This window comes from Rousettus aegyptiacus, unplaced genomic scaffold (assembly GCF_014176215.1).
Source record: "Rousettus aegyptiacus isolate mRouAeg1 unplaced genomic scaffold, mRouAeg1.p scaffold_m13_p_7, whole genome shotgun sequence".
NCBI lineage: Eukaryota > Metazoa > Chordata > Mammalia > Chiroptera > Pteropodidae > Rousettus > Rousettus aegyptiacus.
Window position 1 is genome coordinate 76,818,544 of NW_023416310.1, and position 19,182 is coordinate 76,837,725.

At 44.1% G+C, this 19,182-nt stretch overlaps 1 protein-coding gene across 2 annotated transcripts in view; it reads left to right on the top strand.

Annotated features, from left to right (window-relative positions):
- SLIT3 (slit guidance ligand 3) overlaps positions 1-19,182 on the top strand; it is a 583,670-nt gene that overhangs the window by 49,362 nt on the left and 515,126 nt on the right. The window contains exon 1 of one of the 2 annotated variants that reach the window (XM_036224941.1): positions 9,736-10,087. The exons of the other annotated variant lie outside the window; for it this stretch is intronic. Coding sequence (XP_036080834.1) covers positions 9,891-10,087 — 197 coding nt within the window. The 5' untranslated portion in view covers positions 9,736-9,890. Of the gene's footprint in view, positions 1-9,735; positions 10,088-19,182 lie in introns of those variants that run through there. 2 annotated transcript variants of the gene reach the window in all.

The following is a 19,182-nucleotide window of genomic DNA, read 5'->3' on the forward strand; positions in this document are numbered from 1 at the left end:
ATTTAGAATTGTTATGTCCTCTTGGTGAATTGACCCCTTATCATTATGAAATGTCCCCTTCTTATCCAGGGAAATATACTTATTTTAAAATTTACTTTGTTTAATATTAATATGGCCACTCATGCTTTCTTTGACTAATGTTTTCATGCTGTATTCTTGACCGTCCTTTTATTTTTATCCTCTTTGTGTCTTTTTATTTAAAGAAGATTTCCTATACATATCATCCAGTGTAGGTCTTCTTTATAATACCATATGAGAAGTTTCCGGCTTTAAATTGAAATATTTAGGCCATTTATATTTATATGTAATTATTGCCATATGGATTTAAATCTACCATCCTGCTATTCGTTTAATACTAGTCCCATTCATTCTTCCTTTTATTTTTCTTACTTCTTACCTCATTTTAGATGTGAGATTTTTTTTATCATTACATTTTATTTCTTCTGTTAGATTTTAGTTATAAATCTTTGTTTTTCTTTTTCTTTTTTATGGATTCTCTAGGGTTTATAGCATATATTTTAAATTTATTATAGTTTACCTTCTGCTTTCAAATACTGTTATATCACTTTACCTTACAACAGTATACTTCCATTACCATCCCCCTGTCCTTTGTGCTATTAATATCATACATTTTATTTCTACGTGTTATAAATTTCTTGGTACATTGCTATTTATTTTACTTTAAGTAATTATTTTTTTTTTAGCAGATATAATGTGGTAGAATGTTGATACAATAAAAATAACCCAATTTAAGTCCAGTCTGACTTTCTGAGTTTTAGTAAATTTGCACGCATTGGTGGCTATCACCACAATCCCCTTTTAGAACACTCCCATCACTCCTAAAAGTTCTCTTATACCTGTTATCAGTCAATTCCCACTGCCCACCCTGTTCCACTTCCAGCTTCAGGAAACCACTGATCTGTTTTCTGTGGCTATAGTTTTCTTTTTCTTTATGTTTAATATAAATGGAATCATACAATATATAATCTTGTCTTTGAATCTGGCTTATCACACTGAACATTATGTTTTTGAGTTTTATCTACATCATTACATATATGAGGAGTTTATTCTTTTAACTGGTGAGTAATATTCCATTGTATGAATATATCATTTTTAGTTTTTTATACAGTCATCAGTCGATAGACATATAGATGCTTTCCGACTTGAGGCTATTGTGTAGACTTATGTTTTCCTTTTTCTTTGGTAGGCATTTGGGAGTAAAACTATTGTGTCATATGATAAGAGTATGTTTAACTTCAAAGAAGCTGTCAAACTGATGTCCAAAGTGGCTGTACCATTTTCATTCCTACTAGCACCGAATGGGGGGTCTAGTTTCTCTGTTGCCTCATCAAGGCTTAGTAATTTAAGTCTTTTTGATGTTGCCCATTCTAGTAACCATGTAGTGATATCTCACTGTGATTTTAATCTGTATTTCCCTGAAGACTACTGATTTTGAGCATCTTTCTATGTGTCCACTTGTTATTTGTATCTCTTCATATATCATCTCGGAAGAAGTGTCTCTACAATTCTTTGACTTGTTTTTTAATTTGACTGTTTGTCTTTAGAGTTTATTCTTTAAGTGATGGAAATGCCTCTAAGGCTCTGGAGTGCACATGGAGATATAGAGCAGAGAAGCCAGTTAAAAGGCCTGGACGAGAGGCCGTTAAGACCCGAACAAAGTCCAAGGAGATGGAACAATGGAAATAGGATCTCACAGTGTTAACTCAAGGAATCAAGAGGTCTTAGTGACCTGATAGATAGGGTGGGTTAAGAGGAAAACAGGGAGTTAAAGATGACATTTAAGTTTTTGGCCTGGCCATCTGGATAGATGATGATCCCTTTAGCTAAACTTGGAAAAACAAAAGTTAGTATAATAAAATCTTTTACAGAACTGTGCACACCTTACCCAGGATTGAATAATCACTCAGTGAGGTATTGACTTCAAGAGTGGGTTAAAGAGTCTTTAATCTCCTACCCCAGTGGCCTTCATCAGTTCTACCCTTTACCTCCTAGCCACACTGAAAAATGTAAAAGCTGTGGGAAAATATGATGCTGCCTATATAAGATGGTTTTAATGCTAATCATCTAATTAGTTTATCAGCCCCCTTATATACAAAAGCCCCTGGAACTGCAATAGGCTCTATGTCAGGTCAGATTAATCCAAAAGTTTAGGTTTCCTTCATACACACAAATAAAAGGGGGAATAGCACTCATCGTCATACTTCACATAGACTGAGATCAGTATAACAGTGAAGAAGAAAGAATTCTCTCCTTTTCAGAACAGGTCTTGCTTGCATTCCTGGATCCTTCCACAGTGTCTTTATATTCCTCTAACTAGCCCACTCATACCATAGAGTCTTTGCACGTGCTGTTTTATCTCTTGGAATAGGGACATACTTACTCTATACCTTTATTATGCCATAGCTACATTCTCCTTATCTTTTGAGTCTCCTTCCCTGACCACTTTTTTGAAACTTTGCTAGGCCAGACTCAATCAGTCCTTATCACATCACCGTATTAATTCCCTTCCCAAAACTTTATAATTAGTAATTACATATTGACTTGCTTGTTTATTTTACATCAGCTGCCCAAATGAGACTCTATGAGAGTAGTAATCATGTTTAATTTGTCTTCACTATAACACGTATAATATTTCCTGTACCTAGGAAGTAAATATATATTGAATGAATAAATAAGAAATAAATAACAGATAATGAGGGTTACTAATTAAAAGCATTTCACCAATTAACCAATAGGAGAAGGTATTATTTTAAGGAGGGGGTAATTTTCTGTTATATCTGAAATCATACCACATAGGTAGTAGCTTTCCTTAAGATTAGTCCTTTGTGATTCGGGGGAACAGAATTGCCAAGATTGCATTGGTACGTCAACTTGGGTAATTAATGCTAATGGCTATAAAAAATAAAATTTCAATGGGGAGTTTAGTTTTTTCTCATGTTGTAGTGTTTGCCCATTGCTTTCTACGTGGTGATTCAGGGATGCTGATGTCCAACATCCAAAGTGAGAAGCCTTGCCTAATTATGTAAGAGATTTCAAAGACCAAGTCTGGAAGTGTTATGTATCACTTCTGCACATGTTTCATTGGTCAAAATGAGGCACACGTTCCCAACCTAATCACAAAGGAGGCTGGGAAGTGTAGTCTTGCTGTGTATCCAGGAAGAAGAAACTGGATTTGTGAGCATCCAGCCAGCTTCTGCCACAATAGGGGACTTCATTTGGTTGTTGTGAGGATTAGAGAGTTAATGTATGCAAAACACTCAGAACATACCCAGCACATCAGGGGCATCCATGATTCCAGGCAAGTTGCAAGAGGAGTTTTTCCGAGTTTGCACTAATCACTGCTTGCTAAACAAGGCTGGTATTCTGAAGTTTCTGTCAAGCCTAACAGCTGGCCAGAGAGTATTGTGAGCCCCAGTGCCAAGGAGGCCAGCCAAGGATGCAGATGCCACCGCCAAGTTTGTGCAGCACATCCTCATGCTTTGTTTAATTTGGTTCCCTGGGTGGGATGAGTTTTATGAGCAGGTGTTCTGGTTAATTAGGTGATTAATACTCTTCAAATGGAGCTCCATTTCCCCAGAGACAGTTCTTGATTTGCTCAAATATGAGACAAATCTTTATTGCATAGTTCGGAGAGGCCTGCGATTGCACTCACCTGTCTGCCAGGCCTCTCAGGTCAGTATTCTGGCACTGAGGATCAGGATCCTGACCCCACATCTAGCTGAGTCACCATCCCAATCCACCAATTTAGAGAAACATGAGCTCCCACGTCATCTGGCCTCCTCTCAGACCAGGGCAGAGTCTATCTAGGTACAAATTTCTGGTTCCGTTCTGGGGATTTCAATCTGCATCATCTCTCAAGGGTAGAGCCATTGCCTCTGCACAGAGCCTTCCAGCTTCTAAAGCAAGGAGGCCAAGCTATGTCTAAGGACAAATCAGACATCAAAGCTCATTTTCTAAAATTTGCTCTCAGGCCAATAGAAATCTGCCCCAAACTCTCTTATAATCCACATTCCTAAAGTCTTCTCCTTACTCACATAAACCATTCTAGCCCTGCCTCTTTGCCTTTGTTTTTCTTAATACAAAGACCCTTTTTCCTTCCATTGATATCAAATCCATGCACCCTTCAAAAGCCAAATGGTGTTCCATAGCCCTTCCAATCCAGGTTAAAGAGATTTCTCCCTCTTTAGAATTTTCATAGCCCTTATTTTCTGATCCGCATCAGTTGGCATTTAATTATGTTCCATATCTTTCCTTTCATGTGTCTTAATCTTGTCTTCCTAATTGGATTATTGGCAGCTATGAGCCTTATCTTCTCCTGGGCATATATTAAGTTCCCAAAATGGTTGTTTGGATGCTAAATTAAGTTAGATTTCACTTACATTTCTTGCAAATGGGTCAAATGTACTCTTTTATACCAGTCTGGGCCACACAACTGAAAACATGACCACTCATTCCTGTTCCTCACACGTTCTGGCTTTATAACCACAGAGGGACTAGATCTCTTTCTCCAGTTCCAGTTGGAAGAATCCTAGGGAAGACTCTGACTGGTTCATTTCAGTTACCCCTAGAAAATCACAGTCTTGTGAGAGCCAAGATCATGTAAGAGCAAGAAAGTTCTGAACCACAATCACATGGTTGGAATGAAAGACCAAGTAATACTTGTCCACTATAGGTGGATCTGGATTTCGGAAACTTCTGTTGCTTTATCTTCCTCTTAAAGATAGGTTTTTTATTTCAAAATTATATATTCATTCATCAAACATTTATTTAGTCAGAGTAGATCCTGCTCCTTGGGGAAGCTCAATGGATTAACTGACAGTAAACCTTTATTGTTCTTTCATTCTCAAGGGGGAGAGAAAGAAACATTTGCATTGAACAGAATGGCCTTCCAGGTCCAACCAATGGCACCTTATTTTAACCCTGCTCTCCAGAAAAGACTAAAATTCACACACATGAATTGTTCTTTCTCCCAGGAGGATTAAATAGGGATCGTAGTCTTAATCTCAAATTGGAGTTTTCATTGTCTCTCTCTTCCTTCCCTGTTCCCCTATTCTTCAGAGTTCTGCCCTTGTGACTCAGTGAGGTAGTGTGTTAAGTTTCAGGGTAACTGGTAGGAAAAGGATGACCTAACTCAATGAAGTGATTGACGAAATTTGGTAAAGGGATTTAGGAAAGTGAGGTAGGGTTAAGGAATCAGCAAGAGATCAGGGCTGCCCAAGTTTTAGCCACAGTGGGAAGCTATTCCTACTCCTATTCTCCAAAGAGATAAGGAGACGAGAATGGTAGCTGGAGGAAGGGCCGGAGGACATGAACTATGACCTTCAGTAGAGGAATGCAACCACTGCCAAACCCAGGAGGAAGTTCCGGCCTCTCCTCCAGCTCTCTGAGGCAGTTCCCCATTGGGCTAGACCCAAGGGAGTACAGGTTATACAATCTGTAGAGGTCAGCCTCCTGGGTGATAGAACAGGGTGAGAGTAGGCAGAGAGTGATCTGGACAATCCGCTGGGGAATAACCAACACAAATTGTAAGTTTCAATGGGGTGGGTGCAAACTTATCAGTATGAGGGGACCGTTGAATGCATATAGTTTTCAAAAAATCCTCTAAGAAATTTTGGAAGGATGTAACCTCTTCCTCCTCCCCTCAAAGAGCAAGTAACACTGATGAAAATAAGGGAAACTGCAACAGGAGGATGTCAAATATGCTAGCTGGTTGAGAAGATTATTCATTCACTTATTTGTTCATTTATTCATTCATTAATCACCAAAGATTTATTTGTACCTCTAGGCATCAAGCATGCAAAAATAGATTAGACATCTTTGCATGCTTGAAATTTTTTATAATCATATACTGGATTAATGGATTATATAGAGACACTGCCCCTGAGACTCTAATAACCTGGACTAGCAAGGTTTCCTGGAGGAATAGACAGCTAAACTGAGGGATAGATTCAGGAGGCAATCATGGGGCAGAATTAACAGGAATCGGAAACTGAATGGCTGTGGTGTGAGACAGAGGGAAGATGCTTTGGTGCTATTTTGCCTTCTCATCATCCCTCTACTTTTTCAGCTCACAGCTCCCCAGAGTATTGCTCCTTTCTGCCCAGCTGATTGTAGTTTCCATTGAATCAACTTCCATAGGTTTTGTTTTCTCTGGCCAAGAGAGTGATCACATGACCTAAGCCAGACCAGCCAATTAATCTTTCCCTTCTGAGAATTTGGAAATCTTGATCTTGTCATCTAGAGCCTGCTTGGTTCTTGTTTTGTTTGTTTGTTTGTTTGTTTGTTTTTTCTTTTTTTTTTGAAGCATCTTTCTTCAGTTTTTTTTCTCCCCATAAATTTTGTATGCCACTCAAAGGCCTTCTGAAAAAGTCATTTTCCCCCACTTCAATTATTTTCTGTTGCTGCAACAAGAAAACCTCAACTGATTAACATGGCTACGTTAATGGTGCCTTTCACCAAGAGACAGAAAACAGGTGGAAGGGAAAGTTTGAGGAAAGTGTTTTGGGGGGAATGCGTGGGCAACTTGCCTTGAGAAGCCTATGGAAAAATAAAGAGAAAAATCTAAAAGTTGGCCCTGGAGGTTTATATGAAACTAAAAATTCACACTACAGAGTATAAAAGCCATTTCTGGCACTTAGACATAAAAAGTCCCACCCACCAGCCTAACCTCCCAAGGATTTTCTCAGTCTTCCCCAGGGAGGGTAATTCTATGGGGAGGCTGACACATTCTGCAGCTGCCCCAGAATCAGTGGGGGAGAGGCCCATTCTAGGCACTGGGAGCCTTGTGTCCTGGCTCTGGCTCTTTTAATAGCTAGCTGGGCGACCTTGTACCAGTGCCTTCCCCTCTCTGAGACTCAATTTCATATTAGTAAATATATAGAGTTGAATTGTATTGAGTGTTCTCCAAAAATTACAAAAGAATTTTAAGTTTACATGTAAAAGATAAGCTAGCCTGAAAACTCTGTTAAACACATGTTAAGCCTGTTTTATCATTTTAGTCTATATTTTTTTACTGAGATGTAATTGTCACATAACATTGTGTAAGCTTAAGATAGACACAAAAAGTCCTGTTTCTTTACTGCAGGACTTCTCAGGGTCTTAAATTTGCCTACCTATGACACAAATCTCCAAGAGAGGTGAAAGTAAGCATTTCTCTTTCTATTTTTGCCCAAGGAAACTACCCTCACCCCGATGATGAACCCATGAAGAAACATGTGGAACTATTAGTTGTCAGAATCACTTGCAGAAATGATAAGTTAGCTAATTTCTAAGGCTGTTTCAGTCCGAATATTTTCCCGATTCTGTGCAGCCAGCGTCCTGTGTACCTCCTGTTTCTCCCACTTGCTTCTTCATTGGGGATGATTGACCCCTGTACTCTGTTCTAAGGTGGTTCTCCCAGGGAAAGGCATGTCTGAATGCCTATGAAGTCACTTAAAAGATCTAGTCAAGCTCATGAACCCCACCAGCAGCTTAAATGGAAACACAGCCTCCCCTTCCCCACTGTGCTCAGAGCACAGACCCAGGCCCAGCCTGAAGGGATTGCTAAGTATGCTATAGTGTGCCTTTGGGAAAACAAAGAAAACCCTACTCTTTTTTGCTCCAGACAGTCTGAGATGCTTGTGTGCCCTTGGGCCTTTGCCCAGTTCTCTCATCTGCCTCAGACCTGGTACTAAATTGGTTCAAGATTTGGAGGAAAGCTTCAGAGAATGGATGTTTAGAGTTCTTAAATGCTGAAGTCACCCTGAGGACCAGGGGCCCAAAGACTTCTATGGCCACCAGAGGGCGATCACAACAGCATCTGTACAGAAAGCTGCTCCCAAGAATAACAGCAGTAAATTGCACCTAATGTGTTTATGAATGATGGAGGCTGAGTGTGCATGCGTGTATGTGTGTGTACATGTACGTACAGTTGGGTGCCTGGGGCTAAGACTTTGAAAATCTGCTAAGTACAATAAAATAAAATCTACACCTCTACTATATATTCACAGGATGTGGTCAGCTAGTTGAAAGTTTCCTTGAAGGAAAACGAGGTAGAAGGAATCAGAATAGCACTCATATGAAAGAAAAGGAAAGTTCTCAGTGGCATAGTCAGTGTCATGATACATGTGATGATGTGTGTGATTTTTGAGAATGCATGTGCACACGTGAGTCTTTGAGTGAGTGTGCATGTGGGTGGGTATGTAAGCCTGAGTGTGTAAGCATGTATGTATGTTGTGGGGGGGCAGGAATGTGTGTGTGTATGTGAATGTGTGTACGTGCAGGACTCACTCCGACTAGTCTAGAGTGAACAGACATCAAGGAAGTCTGGGCCATACTTCCTCCAGTTCCTGCTCTCTGCCTCCAAACAAACAAACACAATCACTCCTACAAGTATTTATGGAGCCTCTAACAGGAGCTCCTCCCCACCCGCATCTGGAAAAGCTCAGACCTGGCCAATTTAGAGCAGGCACTGGAAGAAGGAAGGCGCTGGGGGCAAAAACAATGCCTTACATGCGAATGACTGTTTTGCAAAAACACTTTCTCTTTTTTGATGCTCTAAACAACCCAATGTGTGGGTTCAGACATGGCTGTGGGCCCCTTGCTCAGAGGTGACATGATTGGCCCAGAGTCACCCAGTTGAGAAGCAAAGCATTGAGAATCCATGTCCTCCCAAACCCCCCTCTGCCCCCCACCCCACAACACACACACACACACACACACACACACACACACACACACACACACACACACACCTTTTAGCTGCAGAGCAGGCATTGGGACTGTGCAAAGCAGAGCAGGCCTCAGGGAGGGTTTGCCAGCATTGACCTGAACAACAAGGGCAACCAAACTGTGAAGCGTGTAACTGGGATGCACTGGTGTCAATACAGTAGGTCCGTTAGGAATAAATTATGGATGAGGTAGGATCTTTGAGGATCTTTGTAGATAAGGTAGGGGCACAACTTCGATGGACTGTGATGTAAAACCTGGGTGGATTAGAGAATGCCTCGGTTTAGGGTCTCCAGTAGCTGTGTGACCTCTGGCAAGTCGTTTCACTAATCTGAGCTTTTTTTTTTTTTTTTTTTTTAATCTGTAATATGGTGGCACTCAGATACCCCCCATGCGGAACCGCGTTGAGACCAAAGGAAAGAAAGAATATAAGCAGAGGGCCTAGCTTAGTGACAGAACCAATAAAAAGTGCCACCAGCCTGAGTCGTCTTTGGTTTCTAAGAGTGAATGCATCGCAATTCTGGGGCCGTGCTGGCCGAGCCCCTTTCCTTCCCCGGTTCCTTCCCTCTCCCTCCTCTGCTTCCTCCTCCCTCCGCGCTCTCAGTCGCTCCAGCAAAGTTCCCAACTTAGTCTACATGACTCGTGGCGCAGCCAATGAGAGGCGGAGCTGGCGTTTTTGTGGGGGGCGGGAGGGGTGGGCCCCGCGTCTCTGGTGTCTACCCTGCTCAGTGAATGGAGAGAGCGAGCGCCGGCCAGTTCGCCCTACCGCCCAGTGTCCCAGCCGCTGCCACTGTCGCGTGCCGGAGCCCGGCCCCTTGCTGGACCTCCCTGGACGCTGTGTCCCACTGCGCTCGCCCCGGGGCCCAGATCGGGCCCACGCCCCGGGCCGCTGGCCAGCGGGGCCAGGGGGCGCTCGGTACCTGGGCACTTCAAGAGATGCGCAGCGGGGCAGCAGTGGCCCCGCGGATGGAGCTGCTGCCGTCGCCGCCGCCCGGCGCGCCCTGCTCCGCCCGCGCCCCGTGCGCCTGAGCGCTGATCGCTCCTCCTCCACGCCAACTCCACCGCCCGCTCCCCAGGCCGATCGTGCTCCCCTGCGCCTCCGTGGGCTTCACGCGTCTTGCCCCGCCGAGGCAACCTTCTTCCAGCGCGGGCCCCTGCACGCCATGGCCCCTGGGCGGACAGGGGCCGGCGCCACCATGCGCGCTCGCCTGGCACTGGCCTTAGCGCTGGCGAGCGTCCTGAGCTGGCCCCCCGCCTCCGCCTGCCCCACCAAGTGTACCTGCTCCGCTGCCAGCGTGGACTGCCACGGGCTGGGCCTCCGGGCAGTTCCCCGGGGTATCCCCCGCAACACCGAGCGCCTGTGAGTATCCCCGCCCCGCCCCACCCGGGCCACCCAGCTGGGTCCCACAGAGGGGCCCCCAGGCGCCAAATCCGGCCATTTCCCTTGTTCACACTGTTTGCAGCCTCTGCTCTGATCTCTCTCCAGGGTGTGCTCCTTCACTCTGACTTAGGGGTCTGTGCGTCGGGCAGGTCTGGGGGTGGAGGTCAGGAAGCCCCCTTCGATGAGGAAAGAGTAGTGCCTCTCCGGGGGTGAGAGTTCCAGACGCAGGGCCTGCTGACAGCTTCCAAGCAGAACGCTGGCAGGAGATGAGGAGAGGAGAGAAGGCTGCAGCCAAGGAGGTCTTAGGCTGAGGGTAAAGGGTCTGTGCTCCTTAAAGAGGGAGCAACGGAGAAAGCCGAAGGGTGATGGGGCATCCGGGTGAGGAGACCGGAGAGAGGGCCCAAGACTGTGACCTGCTTGGCGATCAGAACGGGCCAGCCGCTCTCTGGATGCCCTTGTGAGGAAAGTTGAAAGTGTGTGTGAAGGTCTAACTTCTGAGGAACGAAACGAATTCAGAGTGGGTGCTCACAAAACCCGCTCTGACTGGAGCGCAGCCTGGGAGATGCCAAGTTGCAGCCCCGGTGAAATTTTTATGGCTGGGTTATAAATGCCTCCCCAAAAAGTCTAGAGAATGGAAATGCTGACAGCCCTTTAAATGAGACCGAGCGCTATAATCTTACAAACCGCACTCAGCCTCGGATCTTGGGCTTGGCAAGAAGAGGAGAGAGGCTTGGAGAGTGGGGTGGATTGACCCTCGTTTTAACCCCAATTGTGCAACCAAATATTTACTTTTCGTATGTCAACGTTTTGGAAACATTTATCATTTTGATCCTCAGACCAGATTCACAACTGGAGCTCGGGTGGGCTCTTCCGAGCCCACAGCTGGGGAGCTGGGGAAGGAGAGAGAAATGGTAGAGGGGCTTGGAACCAGCCTGGGAACACAGCCCAGGGTGGGTGAGGGTTTGCTCTAGTGTGGTCGCCTACTCCTTGTCTTGCTCTCCCTCCATCCTCTCCCCACACGTCTTAGAGGTAGGCGCATGGGTCTTCCATTCTGCCTCCTTGACTTTGGGCTGGAAGACAGTGGTGATGAGACTGAGACAAATTGTCCTAGAATGTGTTATCCCTGTTAATCACCTCCTGTCACCTCATTTCGTCTCATCCTCTTTATATGTCCCTGGGCGGAGGCTCAATAGAACTGCCTGACTTTTTCCTGGAGCTTTCATTTGGCTCAAAACATTTTTTCCCCTAACTGCAATGATTATTTTGTGGGGTTGAACCATGCAATTCTCGAAGGTTAAAGCTGAACCCTCATTAGCGTATGTAGGAAACAAGGCTCAGAAGTGTGAAATGACTTGCCCAAGATCACACCCCAAGTTGAGGACAATAAAAGGACCAGAATCCAGGTTCCCGCAACTTAATTTGGACAGTACGTTCTACCATACTAGTGAAAAAGTGGTTTTAGTGATATTTTTGGATACCTATAACTTATAAACTAAATTCTCCTCCCTCCTCATACCAGGGCCAGCCACATGAGTTAGTGAAATAATAACTGTAGCTAATGTTTAATGAATGCTTTTCCTGCCTCAATTTGTTTACATGTGCTATCTCCTTGAATCTCTACAATAGTCTTATTAGTTATATAGCTTATTATTTTACTTTACAGTTAAGACATCTTGTCATTTGCTCAAGGCCATGTAGCTAATTAAGTGTTTTAATTCAACCATGTCTAGCTACAAAGTCCATACCACCTACTCTGCTGGACATCCTTGGAACAAGGGTCAGTTTGGGCCAAGATCTATAAACGAAAGGCCCTGGGAGGGTTCTGGCTGGACTTGGGTCTTAGACTAGGCAGCTGTTGCTGCTGCTTCAGGTATTCCTTGCAACATTCAGCTTATTTTGACATCAGCTCTCCTTCAGGGGTCATGAGATTATTTTCCCCCCATCCTTTAAAATCAAGGAGGAGCCAAGGAGAGTGGGCCCCTTTCCTCCTGGCATGTAGGAGGTCTTCAAAAGTTACAGGCACAGCATTGAAGCAGGCATGCCATTCAACTACCTTCTCTAAGACCCAGGCAGCTCTGGGCTGCCTATCTGCTCCACAACTGGAGAAATTGGAGTCTTAGGTGTTCCCATGGGCCCCCTGCTATAGTCATGGTCACTGGCAGGTATTGACAGAGTATGAGGTACTTCGGAATACCTGAGTCTCTACTGCCTTGGTTCTGGTCACTGGTGCCACTTTGGTTGGGGTGCAGTGGGGGTGATGTGGCCCTCATTTTAGGCTCCTTTCTTCCCAGGAGAGAGGGCACCTTTTAGGAGCAAGCTGGGTCAGGATGACTTCAGGGGTTAGCAGAAGCCCGCCAACAGCCTTCACCACCCTTTATCCTCTGAGTCAACTCAGATGTATCATTTCAAGTCTGCAAACTTTTGGGGAGATATTTGGTATTTCTATGCCAAGGGTTTCTTTAAGGAGGAATTTCTCTTTCCTTCATTCATTCAACAAATATTACTTGAGCCTATACTGCATTCCAATCGCTGTGTATAAAATCATTGCATACACAGAAGAAAGCCAGCAATTCAACTTAAAGAATGTAAGCAAAGGCGGGAGAAGGAAACTTCCTTTAGTGAGTCCTTCAAACTTCTTAGGGCTTGGTTTTTCATGGAGTATGAGTTTTGTCAGCACTGCTTTCAGAGCTCAGGAGCTTCCTAAAATCCACTTTTCTGATCTCAAATGTTTATGTCGTATTTTATAACAAAGAAGAAACATTTTTCCCCTCTTCATTCCTGCTACTCTGCCTCCCAAAGAGGCTTTTCTGAATACGTGTGTGTGTGTGTGTGTGTGTGTGTGTGTGTGTGTGTGTTTCTCTGAGGGTTTTGACTTCTGAGGCCTTGTCTACTCATAGGGTGCCATTAAGGCAAACCTGCATGAGGATAATGTGGTCATTTGGACTTTGCTTCAGGCCTGAAATGGGGCCTGTTGAATTGTTGGTAATTAAGCTGCTATCAGAGTTGGGGGGTCTGTTTTCCAGCATCTTCTCCATAATGTCGGCACATCTCACAGAAAGAGAAACTCTGTCGTTTATAAACTACTGACAATTCTTTTCCCATCGATGAGGAGGTGACACCCACAAGAAAGCTAAATAAATGCCGAGGAGCATTCAGTGTAATTTATTATCCATGCAGCAGAGATAGAGGACAGGAGGAGAGGAAGTGAATGGTGGTGCCTGAAACAAAACATTTACCATGGAGCGCAGAGTAAACAGATGTTGCATTTACCCTTCTGAGCACAAAAAGAGCCCACAGATGTAATTCTTCTCCAACCACAATCTCAGCCTGCAAAAGAGGAGACAGATGAAAATGAACTCTCATGTGGGGCCCCTTCTCCCCATCCTGCCTAAAGGCAGGCAGAGGCCCACTTCTCACCCACAGCGAGGTGGTGGCCTGAACAGCGGAGTGGGGCAAGAGTGGACATCTTTGGTTTTTCACTTGGCTCAAGAACATTCTGGAGACTGCTGTATTTAAATAAACATTTCCTGTTTGCGAAGGAAAACGGGCAAAAGGCTGAAACGTGAGAATGTGGTAACTTAATTTTCTCCATCACTCCAGATGACGGCAAGCTTTGCCGGTGGTTGGGTCCAATAAAAACCCACACCGTGTCATAGGCTTTCCCTCACTTGACCACAGAGGTCCCGAGGTCAAGTGGGAGACTTTCCAAGATGCTCAATAGCCAAGCCCTGCCTTCTGGTACTCCCAGCCCTCAGGGCCAGCTCAGAGGGCCCGGGGCAAGCTGGTGAATTACAGGTATCACTGAGCCAACCATGGTGATATGGCTTTTCAGGGAAGCACAGTACTTCCCTGGCAAGTCTACTGGGCTGACCATGAGCAGCTTAACACACTCACCTCCAGTGTGCTGTGCAACTCTGAACAGATTGATTTACTTCTCTGGGCCTTGTTTTCCTGAAAGTAGAATTCTAGTAGAGTTTTAATGGTTTTCCTTAGTGGCCCTCTTCCCCAGTATCTAGAACAGTGCCTGGCATATAGTAGCTTTTCGGGAAATATGTGTGGACAAAATGAATGAGAACTCTCAAAAATATGTCTTTCTTTAGTTCTTACAAGTGAAAGATAGGCAATTATAGATTTGCATTTTTATGTGTGACTGAGGGCAACTTACTAGTAACCTATTACATGAGTTATTAAGGGTTTCTAAAATTTTGCTTTCATGAACTAAAATTATTTCCTTACTGGAGTTACCAAGGACTCCTAATGAGTGATTCACTCTTGAGTCTGGTTGTTAGGTGTTGCTTAGCAACCTTACAAAACTCCTACTGTGCACATGCCTATGAAAAGGGCTAGAAATCCCGAACACTTAAACCACAGGACTTTCAAATCAGGAATTCGTCAGCATCGTCCCACTCTGTGGTTTTTGATTGCCACTCTTTTTGTATTAATCGATGTATTTGTAGAATTATTATTAAGTTTTGCTTTTGCTCGTCATTTGCATCTTACATTATTTCCGGATTTTTGCCATTTTGGTTGTTACATGTTTCTCTCCAGTTGTGTTAGTTGTCAATGAGTTTTTTTCTCCATTGGAAAGTGGGAATGGTGGGTCTGAGAGCCGTGGGATCTTTTGTGCTGACTAAATGGGCCATGGCAGGCAGGTTCCAGAGCCTCTGCCTAGCGCCTCAGGCGTGGACTCGAGATGGCTCTGGTTTGAATGTTGGCTTTGTTACGACTTTACTGTTGGACCCTGGGCAGTTACTTTACTCCCCTGGACTGTTGTCTGTGTAATCCCTTCGTACCATATTTCCACACCTGTAACGTAGGGATGATAATTGCACTGGCCCCGTGGGAATACAGTGCACGTAGCCCGAGACAATCCATGTGAGGTACTCAGCGCAGTGCCCAGCGCAGTGTTTCGCCAACTCTTGTTCCTGTGCACATAGTAAACGTTCCTCTTGGGGAGGATTAAATGAAATAATGTACAGGAAGTGCTTAACACGGTACCTGGCACATAGCATAGTTCTCCACAAACTACTAATGATAGTGGCCATGGCTGTTATTTCCATTTCTTCATCTCAGGCCCCATCCAGCTGGAACTTTCAAGATGCCCACTCTGAATGTACCCTGTGGAGGTAAGTGAGGCTATGCCCAGCACCCTCGTGCCTGGTTTCCTCCCTCTTCTCTCTAGCTAAGTCAGGTTGGCCTCTGTTCCATGAAGAAGGGATTACAGTTGCAGTGGTTTATATCTTTTCCATGGGCATGCTGCTTTGTGGTATATTTAAATAAGGAATGCAGTTTATTTATTTATTTTGGGGGGCTGGATTTTCATAGGGAATTTTTGGCCCTGGCTTTTTTTTTTTTTTTTTTCAGTGCTTATTCCTCCTGTCTTTCCCTAAATACCTCCTTGTACTGACTTCCCGTGTCTGCCTCCATTACTGCTTTTACTTGAAACAGCTGCATTTAACTAGCATGCTCCACCCTCATTATGTAAGGTAGTCTTAACCCTTTTTAGAACTGCTGAAAATAAAATTTAAAAAAAAAACATGGAAGCTTTTCCAAAGGCCTTTTCTGAACCACCACTAGTTCTGGATAGGATAGATGCAGAGGGAGCCTTGATGTGGGGCACAGTGTTGACTTATGAAGGCTCTCCATTATTCAGCATTCTCCAGCCTGAAATTTAAATCAGCCCTGCCCAGGTGGGAAGAGCTCATAATAGGATTCCTCTGCTTCTCTGTTCTGAAGACCTGGGTTGTGTCTTCCAACTACTGTTATTGCTGGCCTGCCAGAGGCTGTACTTTCCTCCCCACTCACTGTGGTCTTCATAGGTCTGTTGCCAGCACCATATCTGATACAACTCTTCCCTGTATCCCTGGTGGAGGGGTGTGTGATTAAAAATCCTCGAGCCTGAGCAGATAGGGAGGCAGGGAAAGTCACTATTTGTGGGTAAAGGTGTGGACTCCAAAGCCAGATGAGACTCTAGTTCTAGTTTACCACTTACTAGTTGGGTGACCTCAGTTTCCTCATTTGTAAAATGGGACTAACAATAATACCACCTTCACAGGGAACTGTGAATATTGAATTAATTCACATCAACTGCTTTAATCACAATGCATCCATACGTATTCCTGTAATTATTATAATCCTTCCAGAGCATGCTCAAGATAAAGCCTGATCTGGAAAAAATGATTGGTTGTCAGGTATGAATCTGGTTCTCTTGTCCAAGTTCCAACCATGTGCATGTCGCTCTTCCACCAACATGATTTTGGAGACAGTGGTCATTCTCCTTTGCTTGATTACATTCAGCGATGAGGAAACCAGTTCTTCCTAAAGCAATTTATTTCATTTTTAAAAAAACAGTTCTAAGAATAAAATCTTCTTTGTTTGGAGATTGAACTTTTCTCCCTTTGATTGTTGTTACACAGAACAAGTATAATCCTTCTTCCAAATGATAGGATTTCAAAAATCTTATTACTGTTATGTTTCTCACCACCCACTTATCCAAGTCTTCTCTTTTCTTCCATAAATTTTTATAATTACCTCAACTATTCTGTGTGTGTTAGGCTTTGAGACAGCTCTCTCCCCATTCCTAGTTATCATGGTCTAAATAGATTCCAATATTCTTTGCCTCTTGCTCTCTTGCTGTTTTGACTTCCGTCAATGTGTTTTCACCTCAAACACCACCCCCTGGCTTGGCTCATTTTGACCAGGCTGTTCACTGCATCCCAATGTCTCCCCAGGTCTCGCTGCTGTTGTTATTATTCTCCCCCATCCCAGATTTGTGCAGTTGACTTTTTGGAGTCTAAGCACAACACTTTACATTTATCCTAATTAAAATTTGGCCAATAGTTCATTTAATCAGCTTTTTAGGAACATTGTATTTTGATTTTCTCATTTAGCATATTAACCACTCCTCTCCCTATTTCCTCCGCAATTTTAGTGTACTTGCCCTATGGATCTTTATCCAGGTTGTCAGTATAATCACCAGAGTCCACTCTGTTTTTTTCAAAGTCTCTCTGTGGTCTGGGGTGTGGATTATATAAATATATTGTTCTCTTCTTTCTGGTTGAGATGGATAAAAATGTTGAGGTCTTCTTGGCCCATAGCATCTTTCCCTGGAGTTCTATTGTTCATATTTTCTCTGGAATGAATTCCTGTTAATGCTTATTAATCCCTTTGTTTGTTGAATTTTCTCTACACTCTTGGTTTCTCATAGCACTTTCCATCATGACTTTAGCTTCATCCTTATCCTGTAAGGCTGTTGCCAGAAACCCCCAGTATCGGATGTGATTGTGTATGTGTGTGTGTGCGCACATGCGTGTGTGCACGAGTGTGTGTTATCCTCTCAGAAAATATTTTAGCTTGAGAAATTGGGCTCTTCTGTTATCAGCAGAGCTCATCTGAGAAGCCTCTGTTTCTTAGTGATTTCCTTTACCATCTCAGGTGCCTGTTGGCACAGGGCTCACTTGCTTGAGTAGTACTGGGACTGAATGTGATGGAGTATGGATCGTAGAGAACAGAGGCCTACAGGCTCTCCTCAAATTTCTGTAAATAACACCCCCCCCCACCACCACCACCGCCACCACCACAGCTACCATTTATTGAGCTCTTCTTTGAGCTTGACACTTCTTTCACACTTTATATGCATGGACTCACAGTTATCAAGGCAGGAACTCATACTGTCCTCACTGTACAGATGAGGACATTAAGTCAGAGAGGTGAAGAAACTTCCCCTGGTAGGAGCAGGAGAATCAGGGTTCATCCAGCATGCTGGTCTCAGGTCTGCACTGCAAACATCCTCCCTAAATCTTAAGTCAGCCTTTTTTGTCTTCCAAACTCAATTCTCAAAGAACAACTGGAAGGAAAAAAAAATGAATCTCAAATGACTCCATGAGCACGTGTTCCATTCAAGGCATCTGGAGAGGAAGGCCAGTGCTATGTTGTGGACACCTGGTGAAAGAGCCATCACGTCCAGATTGGAGAAAAAGTTGGCATGTGAATTGGAGCCTGAATAGGGTTTCCATAGGTAGGGATGGGAACATGGTACAGATTCACAGATATTCATGGCTGCGTGGAACCTAAGAAGTTATGAGCCCAATTTAAAATGATGGAAGCTGCACTTTAAGGAATTCTGTCTGACGAGGGCATTTGGAACAGAATCCAGTATGTCAACCTTAGGGAGAATATCACCATGGTTATGTGACTATTATTATTTTTAAAATTTTTGGATTTGAGAGGATAAACCCTTCAAGAATGGTTCTGATGAGACTTGTCGACTAGTATTTTTCCTCACAAGCATCTGCCTAGTTTTGGGCAGGAATTGCCTTCTTTTCCAACTAGGTGTTCCACTCACTTTCTCTTAGCCATAAACTTCAGGCTCCTCTCACCTTTTGATCAAGTCCTGCTAGAAAAGACAAATAGAAGATTCATCCCGGCTGGAGTAATGTGACTTCACTTTTCATAGCCTTATCACTGCTTGTGTGGGCTCAGACTCCTCTTGTCCGAAATGCAAATCTGGGTTCCTGACCCCTGATTCATTCTACAGTTTGGCAGCGGCATGGGTTGTGGTTCCTGAAAGTCTGCCAGCACATTTAACCACCCACCTTGACTCTCTGGAGTTTTTTGGCCTCCCTAGTTCCTGTCTGCTACCCAGCATACCCATTCCTTGCACCCCTGCGGTCCACATTTAGTGTATGCCTTGACTCAGACTGGTCTGCATGGTGTGGAGTCCGTGGTCCTCTTCTACTCTGAGGTTTGTGGGCTTGACCATGGACTTGTGTACCTTATGCTTCTCTCCTTGAGCCTAAGCTGCTCCTGGCCTCTACTGTGACCCTTCCAGCTTGGCTTCTTGTTACCTCCTGCCATTCATGTAGCTCTCCATAACCTTGGTACTGAATTTGGACTTTTACCATCTAAGCCTCAGTTCCTGAGATTGGATTTCAGGAGGAGTTTTGAGGCCTGGTCTTTCTTTGGAGACTGGAGACTCCCAACCCATGTTTGAGTCCTAGAAACAACTTCAGACTTTTATGATGATGCCAAGGATGGTGTTCGAGGTCCTCCAGGGCTAGACTCTGTGAGTGATG